General features: G+C 43.6%; 1 protein-coding gene across 10 annotated transcripts in view; it reads right to left on the bottom strand.

Annotated features, from left to right (window-relative positions):
• Positions 1–16,849, bottom strand: part of KDM4B (lysine demethylase 4B) — a 165,998-nt gene that overhangs the window by 29,476 nt on the left and 119,673 nt on the right. For 5 of the 10 annotated variants that reach the window (XR_010594959.1, XM_005281166.5, XM_065578686.1 and 2 more), the window contains 2 exons: positions 12,090–12,262; positions 4,976–5,502 (listed from right to left, as the gene is read on the bottom strand). Coding sequence is in view for 8 of the 10 variants with exons in the window: in XM_005281166.5 (XP_005281223.1) it covers positions 4,976–5,502; positions 12,090–12,262 (700 nt within the window). In the remaining 2 variants the exon portion in view is untranslated. Of the gene's footprint in view, positions 1–421; positions 1,043–4,930; positions 5,503–12,089; positions 12,263–16,849 lie in introns of those variants that run through there. The other 5 variants (XR_010594960.1, XM_024105746.3, XM_065578688.1 and 2 more) reach the window with 3 other exon arrangements.

Below are 16,849 nucleotides of genomic sequence, written 5' to 3'. Positions count from 1 at the left end.
GTCTGAGCAGCTAGCCACACTGGCATCAAGCCAGAACCCGTTGGCAGTGAAGGTCATACAGAGTAATGCTGGCATTGCCAGATTACAACTCTAGCTTCTAAACAGCTTAAAATCAAAGAACATGTTTGGGGAACATGCTTGGGGTTCGCATGGCTGCTACCATTAGGATTTGTGGCAGAGTAGATATAGCTACACGAGAACGTGAACATCCCCACCTCATTATATGCTCCTTTTTCCCCCTACGCTCCCACCTCTACTGTACCAACTCCTGCTATCATCTCCCAGCTCCTGCCAGATGCACCAGGCCAGGGGGAAATGGCAGGTTAAGTGGCAGAGCGATACCACGCGGCCACACCCAAAACAGAGGACAAGCAGCAAAAAATAAAACCAAATTAAAAAAAGGTACAAAGAGACCACAACGTAAGCAGCATAAAAACAGAAGCATTTTATTTCTCCAGCACAAACCACACAGGCTGCGGCCAAAGCATTTACATCCTATTGTATCTGCCAGCCCACTTGCCACCCAGCAGCATGCACTGGTGATCACAGTATCAACGGCTCTCTTTGGTGTAAGGCACATACATTAGAGCACAAGTTGGCCTGCTTTGAAATTTACAGCACAGGGGGTTAGCGATTCAAAGGCAGCATCATTGTCCTTAGTATGGCATTAAGAATGAAAGTGAAGTGCATTCCATGCTACACAGTAGTCAGAGGTGCAGGCACCACACGCAGATAATCACAGCTCCAGCAACTTGTCGATTTTAGCCCTGATCTTCCTCCAGTCTGCAGATACTATATCTGAGAAACGCTTATACAAAAGGTGTTTTAATCGGGCCACCGTATTGCATGGCAAAGCATATTTCCCTCTGCCCCCACGATAGCTAACAGTGCCTCGCCATTCCCTCAGCTTATCAGGGGGAACCATACGGGAAAATAAAGCTGCAGCGTATCTCTCCGGCTTGCCGCTAACTCTCTTGAATATTTCCCTTCGCTGCCTTTTGGGAATCCTCCTCAAGGTGATATCATCCAGGGGTAGGGCAGCCTGTAATAGGTTAAGGTTGTTACTGTATTTGTCATTGAAAAGTTACCCCCGCCTCCCCATCCGCCTCCCAAAACCGCATCACAAAAACGCTCCTGGGTTACACAGCAGCCCAATACTGGGGGGCAACAGGCAATCTGCTCGCCATCTGGGACAGACTGTACAATTGATCGTACTTAACAACTGGAAGCAAGGGCGAGACAGACATCAACATTCTGTTGCATTACAAGGCTTCTGTGAAGGGTTATTATGGTTAATGGCTCTCTCACCATTTTACCCTTGACAGTGGTTGACTATTGGCAGCTGTGACCAATAGACAAGCAGTCCACCAACCTGGACGACGACACCAAACTAACACCACCCCAACCTAAGACAGAAAGCCAAAGACCAAGTACAATGGATCTGCTGAACTGATGGGAGTAGCAGAAAGTTTACCAGCTGCAAGGGAAAAAGTTGTGACTCATGGGCCTTCCTCTGTTTCTCCAGCATATGATGAGCCACACATGGACAGGTATATGAGGCAGAAATTTCTCTCTTGTAATTCCCTATCCTTCTCTCACCATTCACAGATATGGGAATTTATAGAGAGGCATTCCAGGCTTATTGAAGGGATGTGTCCCTCCAGGACTTCTTGCTATAGGACTCCCTGTTCCTGCCCAATATTCTGCATTTTAAAACACTGAAAATATCCCATATTGGGAGGCTCCCTTCTTCCCACCTCATGATCCCAGCTGTATCAGAGACTTTTCACTCAAGACAAGGAGAACATTTGCAAACAGTATTACATACAACTATGAAAAAAACTTGTCAGTTTACCTCACGAAGCATTCTAAGTTTGGATGTTTATATGTATTTGTCTTGGGGCATCAGATCTGCTCTAGTTAATAAACTATTACATTTCAGAACATACATTAAGGTCATTTTAGAATGTATTTGTCTATGCAGCAATGCAATGGGAAGGTAATGTATATCACTAGCATAACAGATTTCCCTTCACTTAAAGACTTCAGTAACTCAGCCAGAGGTTTTAGGCCTATTATAGGAACGGATGGGTGAGGTTCTGTGGTCTCCGATGTGCAGGAGGTTAGACTAGATGATCGTGATGGTCCCTTCTGGCCTTAAAATCTATGAGGCTATAAAAATAACAAACCCCATCTCCCCTGGGTGCGCACACATTCCCTTCCTCATGATCTTCATACAGCAAATGAATACAGAGGTCACAACATGCCGACAATGAAATGTAGTCCTTTGCCCTGTTTTCAGAATAGGTGCACAGAGCATCCCTGATCCAAGTAACCCTCCTGTTGGTGACTCTGCTAACAGTAACTCTTGCCTCCACATCTGCACGGCCTGATGCAAGTGTCTAGGACCGTATATTCCAGTCATCTTTAAATATCTTTCCGGTATATTGTGCAAAACACAACAAGCAGCAGAGATAATAAGGAAGTTTGTCCAGACAGTTCTTGCAAGGTGGCCTTCAATCTATCACTGACTCCACTGATATCCTCCATTTCCTCAGGGTATAGTTGAGTCTTCCACTCCCTTGAGGATTTGTTTTCATAAACCAGGGAAGCACATATGCAGAATAACATTAGACAGCCATTTAACTAATGTCAATTCAACGGGGGGCGGGAACAGAGGTCTAATTTTTGGTTTTTGTGGAAAATGGCTGAGTTTGAGAATCACTTGCACCTTCCCAGGCAAGCCATCACAGATATGCATGAACTGACTACAATGATATACTGTGACCTGCTTCAAAAAGGAGTGCTACCTCTTCTTGTTAAAGAACTCTAGGGCTTTGCTGAGATAGCAACTGTGTTTCATCAAGCACTGGTACAACTGAGGAAATAATGGTTCAAAGCTTGCTATAATGTCCTGCACAATGATCACATGCGTCTTGCAGGAAATGGTCACGTGCACCTCTGTCACAACAGTGCCTACCATGGACTTATGGACCCCAAACGGATTCCTAACTGACTGGTAGCTGATCGGGATAGCTAGCTTGCACACTGCTGTCACTGAGATCCTCCATCAGCCTGGAGAAAAAGCATTCTAGTGCTGTAATGTCAGGGTGAGCTCAGCACAGAGGCACAGGAAAGTCTGTCTTCTTCCTGAAATTCTGAAGTCACTGCTGGACATCCCAGATCACAATCACATTCTGGTCCCACCACTTTGTGCTCGTGCACATGGCCCAAAGCATCTCTCCCCACCATTGGAAACTCATTCAGGAATAAATCAGAGAACTGTACTCTGAAAGTCCAAGTTGACAGGTGACTCCAGGTACCATTCTTTTGGTCTCCCAACACTCAGCATGAGGTCTTGAAAAACAATCCACTGCATCTCAGCAGCTCCCTCTGCTGCCTCGCGGTCGTTTTTCCTAAACTCTAGCATAAACCTTTCTTCATAGGTGCGGGACACACCTGAGAGTGTTCGCACTAGCCTACATGTTCCAAAAACAGTTTGGCAATAATCCTGGCAGCAAGGTAAATACTGGAATACCCCACAGCCAATTACTGGAGTGTCCCAAAGACTATGGGAGTTTAACCCCTCCCTCCCAAAACTCTCCTAGGTCCTCAGTGGGATAGCAAACGTTCCCAATATAGCACGATGACAGACAGCAGTGCTGGGAACTCAGATACATTCCTAGTGGGCGTGGCACCACAACCAGCACAGCAGCAAAATTGTAGGGGGCTTTAACTTGGTGCAGCATTGCCAATGTGGAAATACTCAAATGGGCAGCTGAACAACTGGCAATAAAACCAAAGTATTGAAATACCACTGATTGGTTTCTCTAGTGTAGACAAGGCCTATGGCATTGTTCATTGTGGCAAGTTCCTCATCCGGGGGGGGGGGGGGGGGGAGGCAGTTTCCCCTAGCAAGCTGAAGGTGAAAGGTGGTGGCTTTTGTGCCACTGATAGTTCTAGACTCAGTATTGAGTCAAACAAGATCCCAGGGCTTAGCATCTCTTTGAAACACGGGGAGGAGGGGCAGAGGACAGAGTCTCAGCAAATTCTTAAAAACATTTCCCTCTTCCAACTAGCAGCACTATGGCCTTTTCCTAGATTTAGGTTCAACGCGCCACTTTCTACCACACAACAGGCCATTGCAAAGCTGAATCAAAGCCTTGCTGGGGTAAAGTTCTATAGAACCAATCCATTTTCCAGAGGATCTAGGTACATCAATTCTTGCAGCTATCCCACATGCAAGGGAAGTCCCTGTAAGTCTATGAGGTTCTGCACAAGATGCAAGTCCCTCATTGAAAAGCTTACACTCTAAAGGCACAAGTGGGGCATATATATTGCGTAGCTACACAAGAGAACAAGATACAATGCTGCACAACAGAACACTGTTTTGTTCCACTGTATAACATGGGGAATGGTCCTTAAGAGCTCAAATAGACAGAGCAGAGTCAGATTTGGGGAGGAAAAGAGGGAGAACCCACATGGCTGGAAGTAAGTCCTCCAAATCAAAGTAAGTCCTCTCAACCTTTCCAAACTATTGTACCTTTCAGGAGTCTGATTTGTCCTATGTACCCCCAAGTTCCACCTCACTTAAGAGCTAGTTGCTTACAAAATCAGACTTAAAAATACAAAAAAGTGTCACAGCTCACTATTACTGAAAAATTGCTGACTCTCTCAGTTTTACCATCTAATTATAAAATGAATCAATTGGAATATAAATTAGCCTGCTGTAAAAGTAGGCAAATAGCTAGATGAGGTGATGTACACCTCCTGGTAGACCGCTGTGTAACCCTAGGGTACATGTTGAGAACCACTGCTCCAAAGCATTACAGAACTCTAGCTCAGATCCCATGATGCACACTACTGTCCCACCAGTACTTTCCCTGCCCTGGAAGCAATATTTACTGGTCTTCTGATAGTCAATGGTTACTTACATCAGCAGCAGGTGCTACAAAGCCCTCCTTCTGGCACATACCTGTAAGTCACTGACCTCAGTGGCAACATCTGCATTTTCTGCTTCTCCGCTCTCCTCCTCCTTCACAGTGAGCTCCAAAGGGACCACCTGCTCCCGCCAAACCTGGCCTTTTTGTGTGGCAAACTGCTCAAAGGCCTGCTGGCAGGATATGCGCTCCTTTTCAAAGACCACCTTTTTGGTCCGTGGAACCACATAAAGCATGGGAATGATGGGTCGGGGCTTAAAGTCATCGTCCTCGCTTGGCGCCTCTGAGGGCAGGACGATGTTGAGGGGAGCGGAGGGTAAGCTCTTCTCCGCCGGGGCTGATGCTGGTGCGGCTACAGGAATCAGTGGCTGTGCTGCTGATGCCTCTTCCTCGGCCGGTTGCTGTTGTGGCTGTGGAGGAGGCGGTGGCAACAGCTGCTGCTGCAAAGGGGGCGGAGGCGGCTGCAGGTGATGACTGTGATGGTGGTGGTGCTGATGGTGAGGGTGCTTCTTCTTTCTCTCGCCTTTTACTTTGGGGGGACGGCCCTTTACCTTGCTGTCTCCTGTTAAAGAAATGGGCAAGAATCAACTTTACACGCTGAAATGTCAGGACATTCTTTTATTTCACCTTCCCCCATGTACAAAGGTACTGGATTAACAGGACAGGCAAGAGAGACCCCATCATCTTTGGAACCGATGCAGCACGGGCACTGGCCACGCAGGATATACCATGCTGCCCCTCAGCTCTGACGCCAAAGGACTGGCTCTAGAAATCAGAAGCTCATTTTGTGCCTGTGTCCTATTCCGTCTTTGACCTGCCTGCTGAGACTGCCAATGTGAATGTCAACAGGGACAGACGACACCTGTCCACCAGAAACTGGACTGAGAGCTTCAAGGTTCACATGTATAGTGTAGTAACGTAAGTGAGTTACACAATACCAGTCATCAGCCTAGGCAGAAATAGTGATGTCAAGCTAACTGGAATTCTGATCCTAGAAGCCAACTGGACTGGGTTACAGCACTGGAATAGAAGATTAAGCGAAGGCAAGTTCTACGTACTTCCCTCACTAGCTATTTCACATGGTTTCTCATTTGCCTTACTATTCATTGGGAGAAGTGATAGTTAGCAGAAGCCAAAGTACCAATGTCAGAAAATCCTTCCCACTTAAGGAAGTGTATGAATCATGGCACTAAACATCTGAGCATCTCACTCACTTCTTGGAACCCTGACAAAACCTAAGCTTGAAAATATGGCCACTTGGCCCCAAAATCCCACAATTAAGTCACATGTAACTAGGCCTCTTTATTTTAGGATTCCGGTTTGATAGGGTCATAGTCCAGAGGTGGAAGGATAGTTCTGCCTTTGACAAACTCTGAGCAGAACAATATGTATTTGGAGAATCTCCATATCCCATTTCATGCCCCACCTCAAAACCATCCCCAATTACTGTTCCCTCCATGTAAAAGCATTGCTGGTATGTGAGTATTACTGTATATCCATTGCAGTCAACAACCCTGGGAAATGAAGCATCGAACCAAGCCACCAAAATCACTTTACTGCAAGGCTTCTAGCACAAGGGCCTTAGAAAGATGGCTTTAAACCATGAATCAAACAGCACTGAACCAGGTCTATTGCCAACACCATCTCAGTAGTGGCTACTGTTCCGGGCATTTTCAACGCTTGCTTTCATCTCTCCCTCCTGAGGCCCCGCCATTCATTTTATCTGCATACTGTCACATCTCTCTTACAAAGCAGTGACAGCACACAAATTCCTTGGGCAGATAGATGCCCCAATATTTTTCTACGGAGACGGGGACCACCCATAAAACAGAGACCTTCTCTCCTCTCTCCCAAACTTCCCTCCCAATATAACCCTGCAAAATGATTGGGCCAATTTGATTTCAGAGCATTCCAGAACAGCCATGATTAAAATGCCTCCTGGGCCTTGGTGAGCGTCTCTGGGTCAGGATGGAAGATGCCTTGACTGTTTCCCTTATTGCATCTGCAGTGAATTATGTTCCCCATGCTCACCCCTCCCAACATTTCATGAATAAAGTTATCAGTCCACTCAAAGGAAAGTAAATAATAGATGTTCCACAGACGATGCCAGCCCGCAATTTGTTTAATAAAAGATTGTTTTTCAACTACCGTGGCTAGGGCTGGATGACTCTCTTGCAAAAGGTCACTCTCCCTACTAACAGGATGGGGAGGGGAGGGAGAAAACCACAACCCAGAAGTGGGAGCAGAGAGAGAGAACGTTACCCTAATAATAAAGGTTACCGACCAACTCCCAAGCTCAGAATCTGCTATTAAAAAGAGTAGCAAAACCCACTGGCCAGGCTTAGCTCACTGCAGAAAATCAGATAAGCTGCCACTGAATAATGTGATACTCTGTAAAAATGATTAAACCCAGAGTAAGATGAAGCTGTAAGAATGCCTGCTGAAGTCTTTTAGGTGGCCATCTAAATCTGGACATTTCCCAGGAGTGTGTGTTCTGAGGGTCTTATTTATACTAATTTATAAAACTGGCTACAAGGCCAGCCCAAATAGTTATTGTTGTATTTGTGTAAGTAGCACTTCAGATAAACTGGTTTGTAGTATCACAGAGAAAGCAATACTGAATTTCCTTAGAGAGAAGAACACATTGAATGAAAGTCAAATTGGATTTCTCCTCAGTCACACAAGAACAGATCATATTTACTCTCTATACACAGAGAATTCTCTACCCAAGCAACAAAATGAAAGTCATTCACTGGCTTTGTTGACTTCTAAACAGGCTAATTTGATAGCAGCTGGTATCCAGGCCTATGTTTAAAAGTTTAAATGTTAAGACGACAAAAGATGTAGTTTACAGGGATATCTGAAAGATACACCAGAATCCAGGAATAACAGTGAGATTTGAAGGGGGAAGTCTGTTAATCAGGAACACTTACAGATGTAGAAGGGGTCTTTATTTTTAAATCACTACCTTTTCATTACAATGGATTAGTGTAGGGACCCTGGGTAGCTATTCATTCACTGAAGATGGATCTAAATAGCACCGCAAGTAGACATGAAAATTTTAAAAATGCAATAGTAGTTTCATTTTTGGAGGGGGAGCTGGCTGGGGCAGAGGCAGATAGAAAATGTACGCCAATTTCAACGGAAATTGCAGATGCTCAATACTTCTGAAAAATCAGGCTACTTATCTAGGAGTCTAATTTTAGGCATCCACATTTGAAAACTCTGCAGAGTACTGACTTCATCTGCTACTAAGAAACAACTATAAGCCCAAATATCTGCACTGGCACCGAAGACTGGAGACTGACATTAACAGCAGCAATTCAGGCCCAGCTGTAGTTGAATGCTTTTTAAGTTGTCGACAATACAATTTAAGGAACTATAAGATGGACGTGTCAATCTAGCAGCACAGCAATCATAGAACCACAATAGGAATTAGATATGTGAGAAACCTAGCAAGTCTTTCTCCACTGCATCCCTCTAATAATGCTGCATTGCTCCATGAAGTGATTTCTAGTGTTTTGTCCAAATCATGTAAAGTGTTCCAAATGATAGGGCTTTCACCTGTCCACTCTGGAGACTATCCCACAGTGAGAGAGACTCTCTAGGAGTCATGGAGACTATTTCATTGTCTCTTCCCAGTAATAGTTTCATTTTCATTTTCTTATCTTCATTTCATTACTTCTTGGTGTGGACTCCACACCCTAAAACATTCCTCTCCATCCTTTATGTTTACACCCTTCAAATTATTTGTGGGGGAACCCAGCTGGATCTCAAACTTGCAAGCTAACAGAAGCTGGAAGTGATACAGGAGTGAGACACTCAACCCTAGGGGAAGGAAGCATCTTCCAGGAGCCATGTGTGGTCAAATGAAGCAGCAGTACTGACTCTCTACGGAGCAGGTGGTAGCTAGCATGACATTTGACTTTTAAAGAACAGTTTTCATTCTGACAGGGGTGCCTCTCCCAAAGGATGCTAGAAAGTGATCTGAAATACCTTGCTGGTCAACACTACCTTAACCCATTTTGATGTGGTGTCAAGACATGATTTGCATCACATTACGACAGGACTACTGTATCCCAGGAACTTTATTTACCCCTCCCCAAACAATGCTGTTAGAAAATAGGGTGACACTCAGTGATGTCCTACCGGACAATAAAAGAACTCAAGATGACATGTCTACTGTGCTCTTGACTGAACTGTAGTGTCCAGGTTTTGCAGGACTGTCTAATCAGTTATTTTATAAACATATAAAAATGTATTACTACAGGCACCAGAGAACATGGCAATAACAAATCATTGGCCTGAACTTGAATTTCATGCCTTTGGGGTGGGGGTGGGGGTGTGAGAGAGAGAGAGTAATTGCAACATGCAATAGGATTAATGTGGTTGTGTCATCTTTAAATGCAAAGTGGTGCACAATAAAATACATATATAACCACTTCACAGTTAGCTGTCTCGTTGCTTCTTTTCACAACAAAAGACAGGGTCCTCCTGTGAAGCACAGGGGTCTACATCCCAGCCCTGCAGCACTAATAACATGCCCAGCATGGCAGACAGCACCTGTTGGTACATGCATTACGTTCTAACTCACTCAGAGAGAGGAGCAGAGCTGGAAGGCTCTCTCCTTACTTCTAGTCACAAGGAAATCTGCTAGGAAATTCTGAAAGCATTGATACTGAAATGATAAATTACTAACATAAAGCTTAGTCATAAAAGGCAAAGAGAAGACACTGTCAAGTTTCTAGGTGAGAAACCCTTAAAACCACAGCTATTAATATTCAAGAAGTCCAAAACAACAACATGAAACAGACTTCTTTCTTGAAAGCTGCCAGTGATCTCTGAAGAATCCCACTCTTCCTCCTCCCCCTCCCAACCCGCTTTCCTCCTCTTTTCTGGTATAAGTGGAAAATCCCTTTACAACCAGACTAAAAATCAAAGCAAAATGAGGAAGCCGGGGTGGGAAGGAGATAAGGAAAAAAGGGGAGGAAAATATGCAACTACTTGCTCAGGTCAGCCAGGTGCTCTCTTCTGCACTCCGTACAGACTTCAACAATAAACAAAGGAAAATCTAATTATTTAGCTGAAATTTGTATGAAGCTTGAGGATGAGAATGCATGTAAGAAGATGGGCAAAATCAGGTGTATTTAACTTTTTCAAAAGCCCTAAGAAACTGCACTAAGCCCTGGTCTACACTGGGTGGGGGGGTCGATCTAAGTTAAACGTACCACGGTGAGTCGACTGGTGCCACTCGCTCCCATCGACTCTGCCTGCACCTATCATGGCACTAGAGTACAGGAGTCATGGGAGAACGCTTGGGAGTCGATTTATCGCGTCTAGTCTAGATGCGATAAATCTATCCCCGCTGGATTGGTCGCTGCCCGCTGATCCGGCGGGTACTGTAGACATACCCTAAGACACTGACACATTGCTGACAATGGTTAGCAGCAGAGTGTCCCCCTGAAATTGCACTGAAAACAGACTAGCTGCTTGTCAAATTTTCTGCAATGGTGCTGAAAATTTTCTGCAATTGTCCCTTCTAAGCTAGCAGTTTTCAACACCAGAGCTAAGTGTGTGTTTAAAAATCTGCTCATCTAGAACACAGCCATTCTTCTCTCCTCTCTTCCAGTCTAAGGATCTCAGATTTGTCCCTGCCACTTATATCTAGTCTCCCATGAGACATCGGCTTTTTCAGGCCATTTATTACAAGCAGTAACTGTTAAACTCATACATGAGCCAAGTGTATAGTTTAATGCACTGCTGGCATTTTCAGGATGGAGTGACAAGAAGTACCTACTCATGCTGCGCTTTCTCCACATGCCAATATTCCACATCTTCTTATCTTCCTTGGAGCTGGAGGGAGCACTGTCTAGTTGATAGATCATGGGACTACATCACAAAACTGGGTTCTAGTCCCAGGTCTTCCACAGACTTCCTGTGCGACGTTGTCACCAAGACATTTAAACCTCTTCTGCCTCATTATTCCCAATTACATTTGGGGGAAACTAAGGGGGTATACACTATGTGAAGATGAATCCATTCATATTTGTTACGTGCTTTAGAGTTCCTCAAAAGTCAGGTGAAGGAAAAGCTTACCAGCAGTATGAACTGCCACAATCAATACAGCACTGACAGAGACTGCTTTAGTAGCAACAGAAAGGGACCCTAGTGGGAAGAGCTACAGATTTCTAAGAAAAGACTTGGTTCTTCAACAGGGAGCATCAACACATATCATGTGATCTAGAGAGAAACAGATCACTCACCAGCCGCAAGCCAGGACACACACTGTGCCAAACCTTCAATTATACTTTCTCCTGGACATGGTGCCTCTAAACCAAGGCTTTTAAAGCGCTTTACAAAAATATTTCTCACAACAATCCTGCATGGTTAATAAATATCACATCCACTGAATGGATGTGTAAAAAGCAGCCAGAGTGAGGTTAAGTGACCCGCCAAAACACAGAGAGATTCAGTGGCAAAGCTGGGGAAAGCAGCCCTTGTCTTCACTCCCAGTTCCCTGATCACTAGACAACACTTCCTCTCCTGAAGCGAAGTCTGGAACCTGTGCTGGCTCTGTGGGGATCCCAGGGACTTGTGCTAGCTCAGCCACTCAGAGATAAATCTATTCTCTCCCCTCCACCAGATGGTTTGGAGAAGAAAAAAAAAAAAGTCAAATTTCTGCCCTCACTCCTGTGGCACTTGGGGATCTCACACAGCTAAAGATCAGCTTTATTTGCAGCTTCCTGGGGGGCAGCGGGAGGAGGTAGGGGGAATCTAATGCCCACGAGAATGCACAAAACATTCCTTCTCACAGGAGGGGACAAGAAGTGTATTGAGTCATTCCTTTATGCAATATTTAAAAAAATATTACTCTTGTAATTATATTTTTACAAAACTAATAGCTTTGGCAAAACTACCAAGCCCTGCCAAGAAAGCTATTTGGATTGCATTCTTAGAGGGAAAAATCAATTGCTACTGTAAATGATGGTGTACCTCAGAAAGTACAGACTTAATACAGGGAAAAACTCCACTGATTTTTCAGGAGGAATAAACAACGTTAGATAACTTATTTAAAAATGCCTTCTGGAGAAACAGTTTGCTCCACTTCTGTTTAAGAACAATGTGCCCATCAGTGAACATGACTCTTACCTTCTCCCCCCTCAGTCACTTTACTTCTCTCTTCTTCATCTAGGTCTGGCCCTCTTTTCAGCTCCTCCTTCATTTTGACTTCTTCCAGGGCAGTCTCCATAGCTATGACTTCCCCAAGAGACTTCTGATCCTCTGTTTTATGCCTTCTGGGTTGACTTCTTTTTCTGTGAGACCTGGAGGGGCAGAAATAACGTTTCACATAAAGAAACAGCCTTCAGTTCATAAATGATTACTGTCTTGCAAAGGGCTCGGTATAGAAACCAAACAATCTTCCTGGGAGAGAGAACACAGGCTGGCTAACAATGGCCTATGCCAGCCACAGGGACAGAGCAGACGTCTAAAATTGAACAGGTAAGCCTGACACAGCACAACATCTAAGATCCATTCACAGGAGCCATGAAAGACTATTAATTTGAGGAGTCCCTAAGGTTCCCCAAGAAAGTTTTCACCATTAATGTAAACTGATGCTATGTAGTTACAATAATTTTAAAGCCATATTTTTAATCTAAGCTCCTTTTGCCCACTTTCTGCAAACTTTCTATAGAAGTAGGGGGGAAAGTGTCATATTTTGTTCTCTGCCTGCACGCCACCTTTTCGTCTCTTTCTAGATGTCTGTCTGCCTCCCTACAGAAATCTGAAGGTACTCTGCAAAGGAACACAATCCAGCTAGCAAACACTACCAGGTGCTGCCAATTTTTAAAAAGCAAGGCATGGACTGCTTAGGTCACTACACTAAGTCAATATAGACCGTCTATGACTTTTTGAGAAACTTGATACAGGAGCAGTACAATTCACAGGGCTCAAGGGTGATGGGAAAGGCTAACTAAAGAAGCACATTAGATATCAAGCATCAATTTGACACACTAAATGCCTAGTGGAGACAACACCCTTACTGAGAGCAACATGGCTTGCTGGTGAAGTCCAAGAGAGGGAAGATTGCGGATAGTGACCCTGAGCGGCTAGGGGACAGGAAACCAGGGCGTCTCTCCCGTTTAGGAGACACATTTCATTTAGTTTTTAAAATAGTATCTCAAATAGATCTCTGAACCCTGGGTCTGAGCCTAACAAAACCCTTCATCAGCAGAGACTGATTCAGAGAGCTGAGACTTTCATCATTTCGAAAGTACCAGCTTCCATATGGTGTCCCCATTCCATGCCATTGCATCTGCCACCGCAATGCCATCTATGACAACTCATCTGCCCAAGTCTCTACAGGAGCTGGAATCCAGCTTCACATCCACAGAGTCTGTCCATAAACTCAGCTGCTAATTAGATTGGGAGTAGAATGAAGTTAACAGAGCTCTTAATGAGGCAACAAATCATATAAGAAAAAAAAAAAAAAACCTGAGAAATAATGAATGATTAATACAGAAGAAAGTTGATCAACGTGCACAGTAATTTATAATTGCTAGACTCTAACCATATGGTCGCCCTCTAAGTATAGATGTTAACTTCACACCTGCAAGACATTCATTAGCCAGAGCATGCAGCTGAACCCAGAAGGATCACAGCTTTTCTCTTCACTAAGATCCTGAAAACATACCACCTCCTCAGACGGGAGAGAAATGAACAAAATTCTGTCAGATGTTAAGTCTTCTGTAGCTGGTAAAGTAGAATCAAGTTTTGGAGGCTATCTGTGGTTAAGGATGTCTGCCTTTTACCCCTATTATTCACAAGCATGGCACAAAGGCTGCAACGGGTTGTAAAGTTTTAACCTAATATCGGATGCAATAAAGGTTTCACAGTGCTCTTCTCCCTCCTGAAGCTGAAGGGATATAAGCAGGGAAGAAAAAAAGACAGCACTCCCATCTGATGAAATTGTATTTCTGGAGTTACGAGTAGATGGGTTGACATTACTAGAAGAAAGAGACTATGTTACCTACCTGGACACATTTCCAATATCAGAAATGGTCAGACTGTAAATCTAGCTAAAAGGAAGCCAGGGGCAGATAATCTACACGACCACATGAAATTAAGGTGATCTTTCCATGAGAACATTACTGCTTTGTAGAGCTCACAGTGTGGAGCACATAGCTGATTATGGGGTTTGAAAACCATTTGGAAAGGATGAAAAAGCCAAAAAGATGGCATTTGCCTCTTTTGAAAAGAGATTTATTTCAATGTGATTTAAGGAGTAGTTTAAACTGAAGAGTTTGGACAAACTCACAGAACAAGATAAACTTCACCCTGGTGAGGGAAGCAGGGGTGTTCAGGCAGAATTATTTCAATCCAGGAGTTGTAAACATATGGAGAATATGGCTAAGTGAAGTCACTGGACCAAGTGTTCAACAGCTTGAAAAATGCATATTAGCGATTTTGGAATAATCTGGGAAGCAATGAGGAGAGTGGACACAGGTAGGTGGACCTTTTCCAACAGCCCAGGTTAATTGAGGGGCTTCACTGCTAAGTAGTAAGCTCACACAGAGAAAGAAGGAAAGGAATACCACTTAGCATTCATAAAGTGCTCTATACCGATATTAAAATTCACAACACACCTGGGAAGCAAGTCTCATTTCCAATGTACACTCAAAGGTCAAGTGACCCTGCTGAAGGTCAGTAACTCAGTCACAGTCCAGAGAAGAGAACCCAAGAGTTCTGACTACCAGACCATGCTGACTTTCCTGAAGCTTATGTGGGAGAAGGAAGAGACTGAAATTATTTTAGGAAGATCGGCTCTGAGATGGAGCAATATTTAAGAGGCCAACTACCTGTAAAATTATCCTAATTGAAGTATTTTAGGACCATCATATAAAATAGGCATTCATAGAACTTCCCCACACCACTCAGTTTTCTCTAAAGTAACAGGCCAAGTATTGTATGCAGGAAAGACACAAAGCAACAAAAGGGAATGGAAGAGTCCTGGAGGACAACACAGGGCTACACTAAAGCAGAAATAAACTCCAATTAATACAAGCAATCTCTTTCTTGCCTAGGTGCTAGTAATGCCTGGATTTAAGATAACGGACACATTTATTAGGTCTGCAAGTTTTTAAAACAGTCACTCACTCCTCAGGCTTCCTAGTGAAGACTGTCTCAGATACTGTTTTTTAAAATAAACTTAACTCTTTGTTCTAGGGTTTTAAAAAAAGTTATAGGTCTGTTGTGATTAATATTCTGCTGGTGTTATCAATTTAAATAAATTTCAGATGAAGTGGAGCCATCTCCGGAAATGCTCTAGCATTGCACAATACTAAATGAGGGGACAGAACTAGCCTGCATATTGGAGAGCAAGCATTGTGGGGAATGGAAAGGGTAGGAGGAGGAAAGCAGGAGAGCGTGCGGAAGAGAACACACACACTGGCTCTTTTGGCTTCTATCTGGGCACATGAAACCTCTACCGTAATTTAATTTCCTCTTTATAAAGATTTTTCCTCTTAAAAAAACATGATCAAGGGAGAAACCATTCTCCTTCCAGTTCCCATTTGCTTCTCCTATTGGCAGCCCATTTATAAAACCTTCTAATCCAATTAAACTTTTTGGAATGCAGCTGCTGTTTATTGGCGACCCACTCTGTTGACCAATTAGCTTTAGCCACAATCAATTAACCATTATGCAAATACCATGTCAGGGCAGCATCTTCACTAGCCTAGATTTATTCAGTATATCAGCTGCACATTCAAGAATGACTGACCAGAACTAGAATGGGACAAACAGCTCCCGGAAAGCCTCTCTCCTGACAGAAGGAGCTGCACACCATTAGGAAATCAAGCGAAGGTAAAACAAAGGAGGCCTCAGAGACAGTACCTGAATATCCTCCATGCCACTGGGATCAGACATGACTCAACAGCTGGTTTTACAGCTACAGGTGTTCAAGATTAAGACTGGTATTACTGAAACAACAGAGACCTAGCCAAGCCAGGAAAACATCTTCAGATTTAATAAAAGCAGGAGACTGTTTACCAAAGAAGGAAAATAAAATAGGGTTACTTGTGAGGGCAGATTAATGGCAGTAGATGGCAATTAGTTTGCAGAGAGAAATGATGTGAACATGAATGACGCAGCAGAGGTAGTTTGACAAAAGGACAGAGAAAGTCATTCAAGGGATTTGGGGATGTGGCTCTATGCTACAGCTACAGGGCAGAGTCAGAAAATAGAACTGGAAACGCTTCTTCCAATAAAGCAGCCTTAATTACAGCATTCCAATTACTCCTCTATTCAAGGGACAAGCAAAGCAGGCAAAACCCAAAGAAAGGTAATCAAGGTCCTAGAGGGTAGTGCAGGATTGCTTTCTTGCACAGGTTGTTGAAAAACCTTCACAGTTGTAAGCTATTTTAAACTGAATCCTGAATATAAATCCAGTGTGGCAAATACAGTTGACACTGACAACCATCTAAAATCCAGTACGACAATGAGCTCAGTTCAGTCAGACATGTCGGCATTAAATGACCTGACAGGGATATTCAAAATTATGAAGGGATTTGATAGAGTGAAATGAGAAGCTGTTCCCACACTAGGAAAAAGGATTTAAAAACCCAGGGATACTCCTAACTTCCTACTGTTGAATGTATGTTTGGAATTCAGGCCATGCTATTTCTCTTCCAGAGAAGCAAACATGGAGATAATACAGTCTCGTTGGGGCTAGAATTTGATTATATGAGCATAGTATAAATGCCTATCACCAGGGTTAGAGAATGGAGAAGTGGAACAAATGGCTAATTACCAGCTAATCTCCCACCAAAGAAAGAATGGGGCAGAACAAGGTGTGGTTCAAACATCCCTAAAGCGGTCAGACCCATTCTCTTGCTCTATGTATTTATGTT

This window comes from Chrysemys picta, chromosome 25 (assembly GCF_011386835.1).
Source record: "Chrysemys picta bellii isolate R12L10 chromosome 25, ASM1138683v2, whole genome shotgun sequence".
Lineage (NCBI taxonomy): Eukaryota > Metazoa > Chordata > Testudines > Emydidae > Chrysemys > Chrysemys picta.
This window is presented reverse-complemented; position numbering and strand designations above follow the sequence as displayed.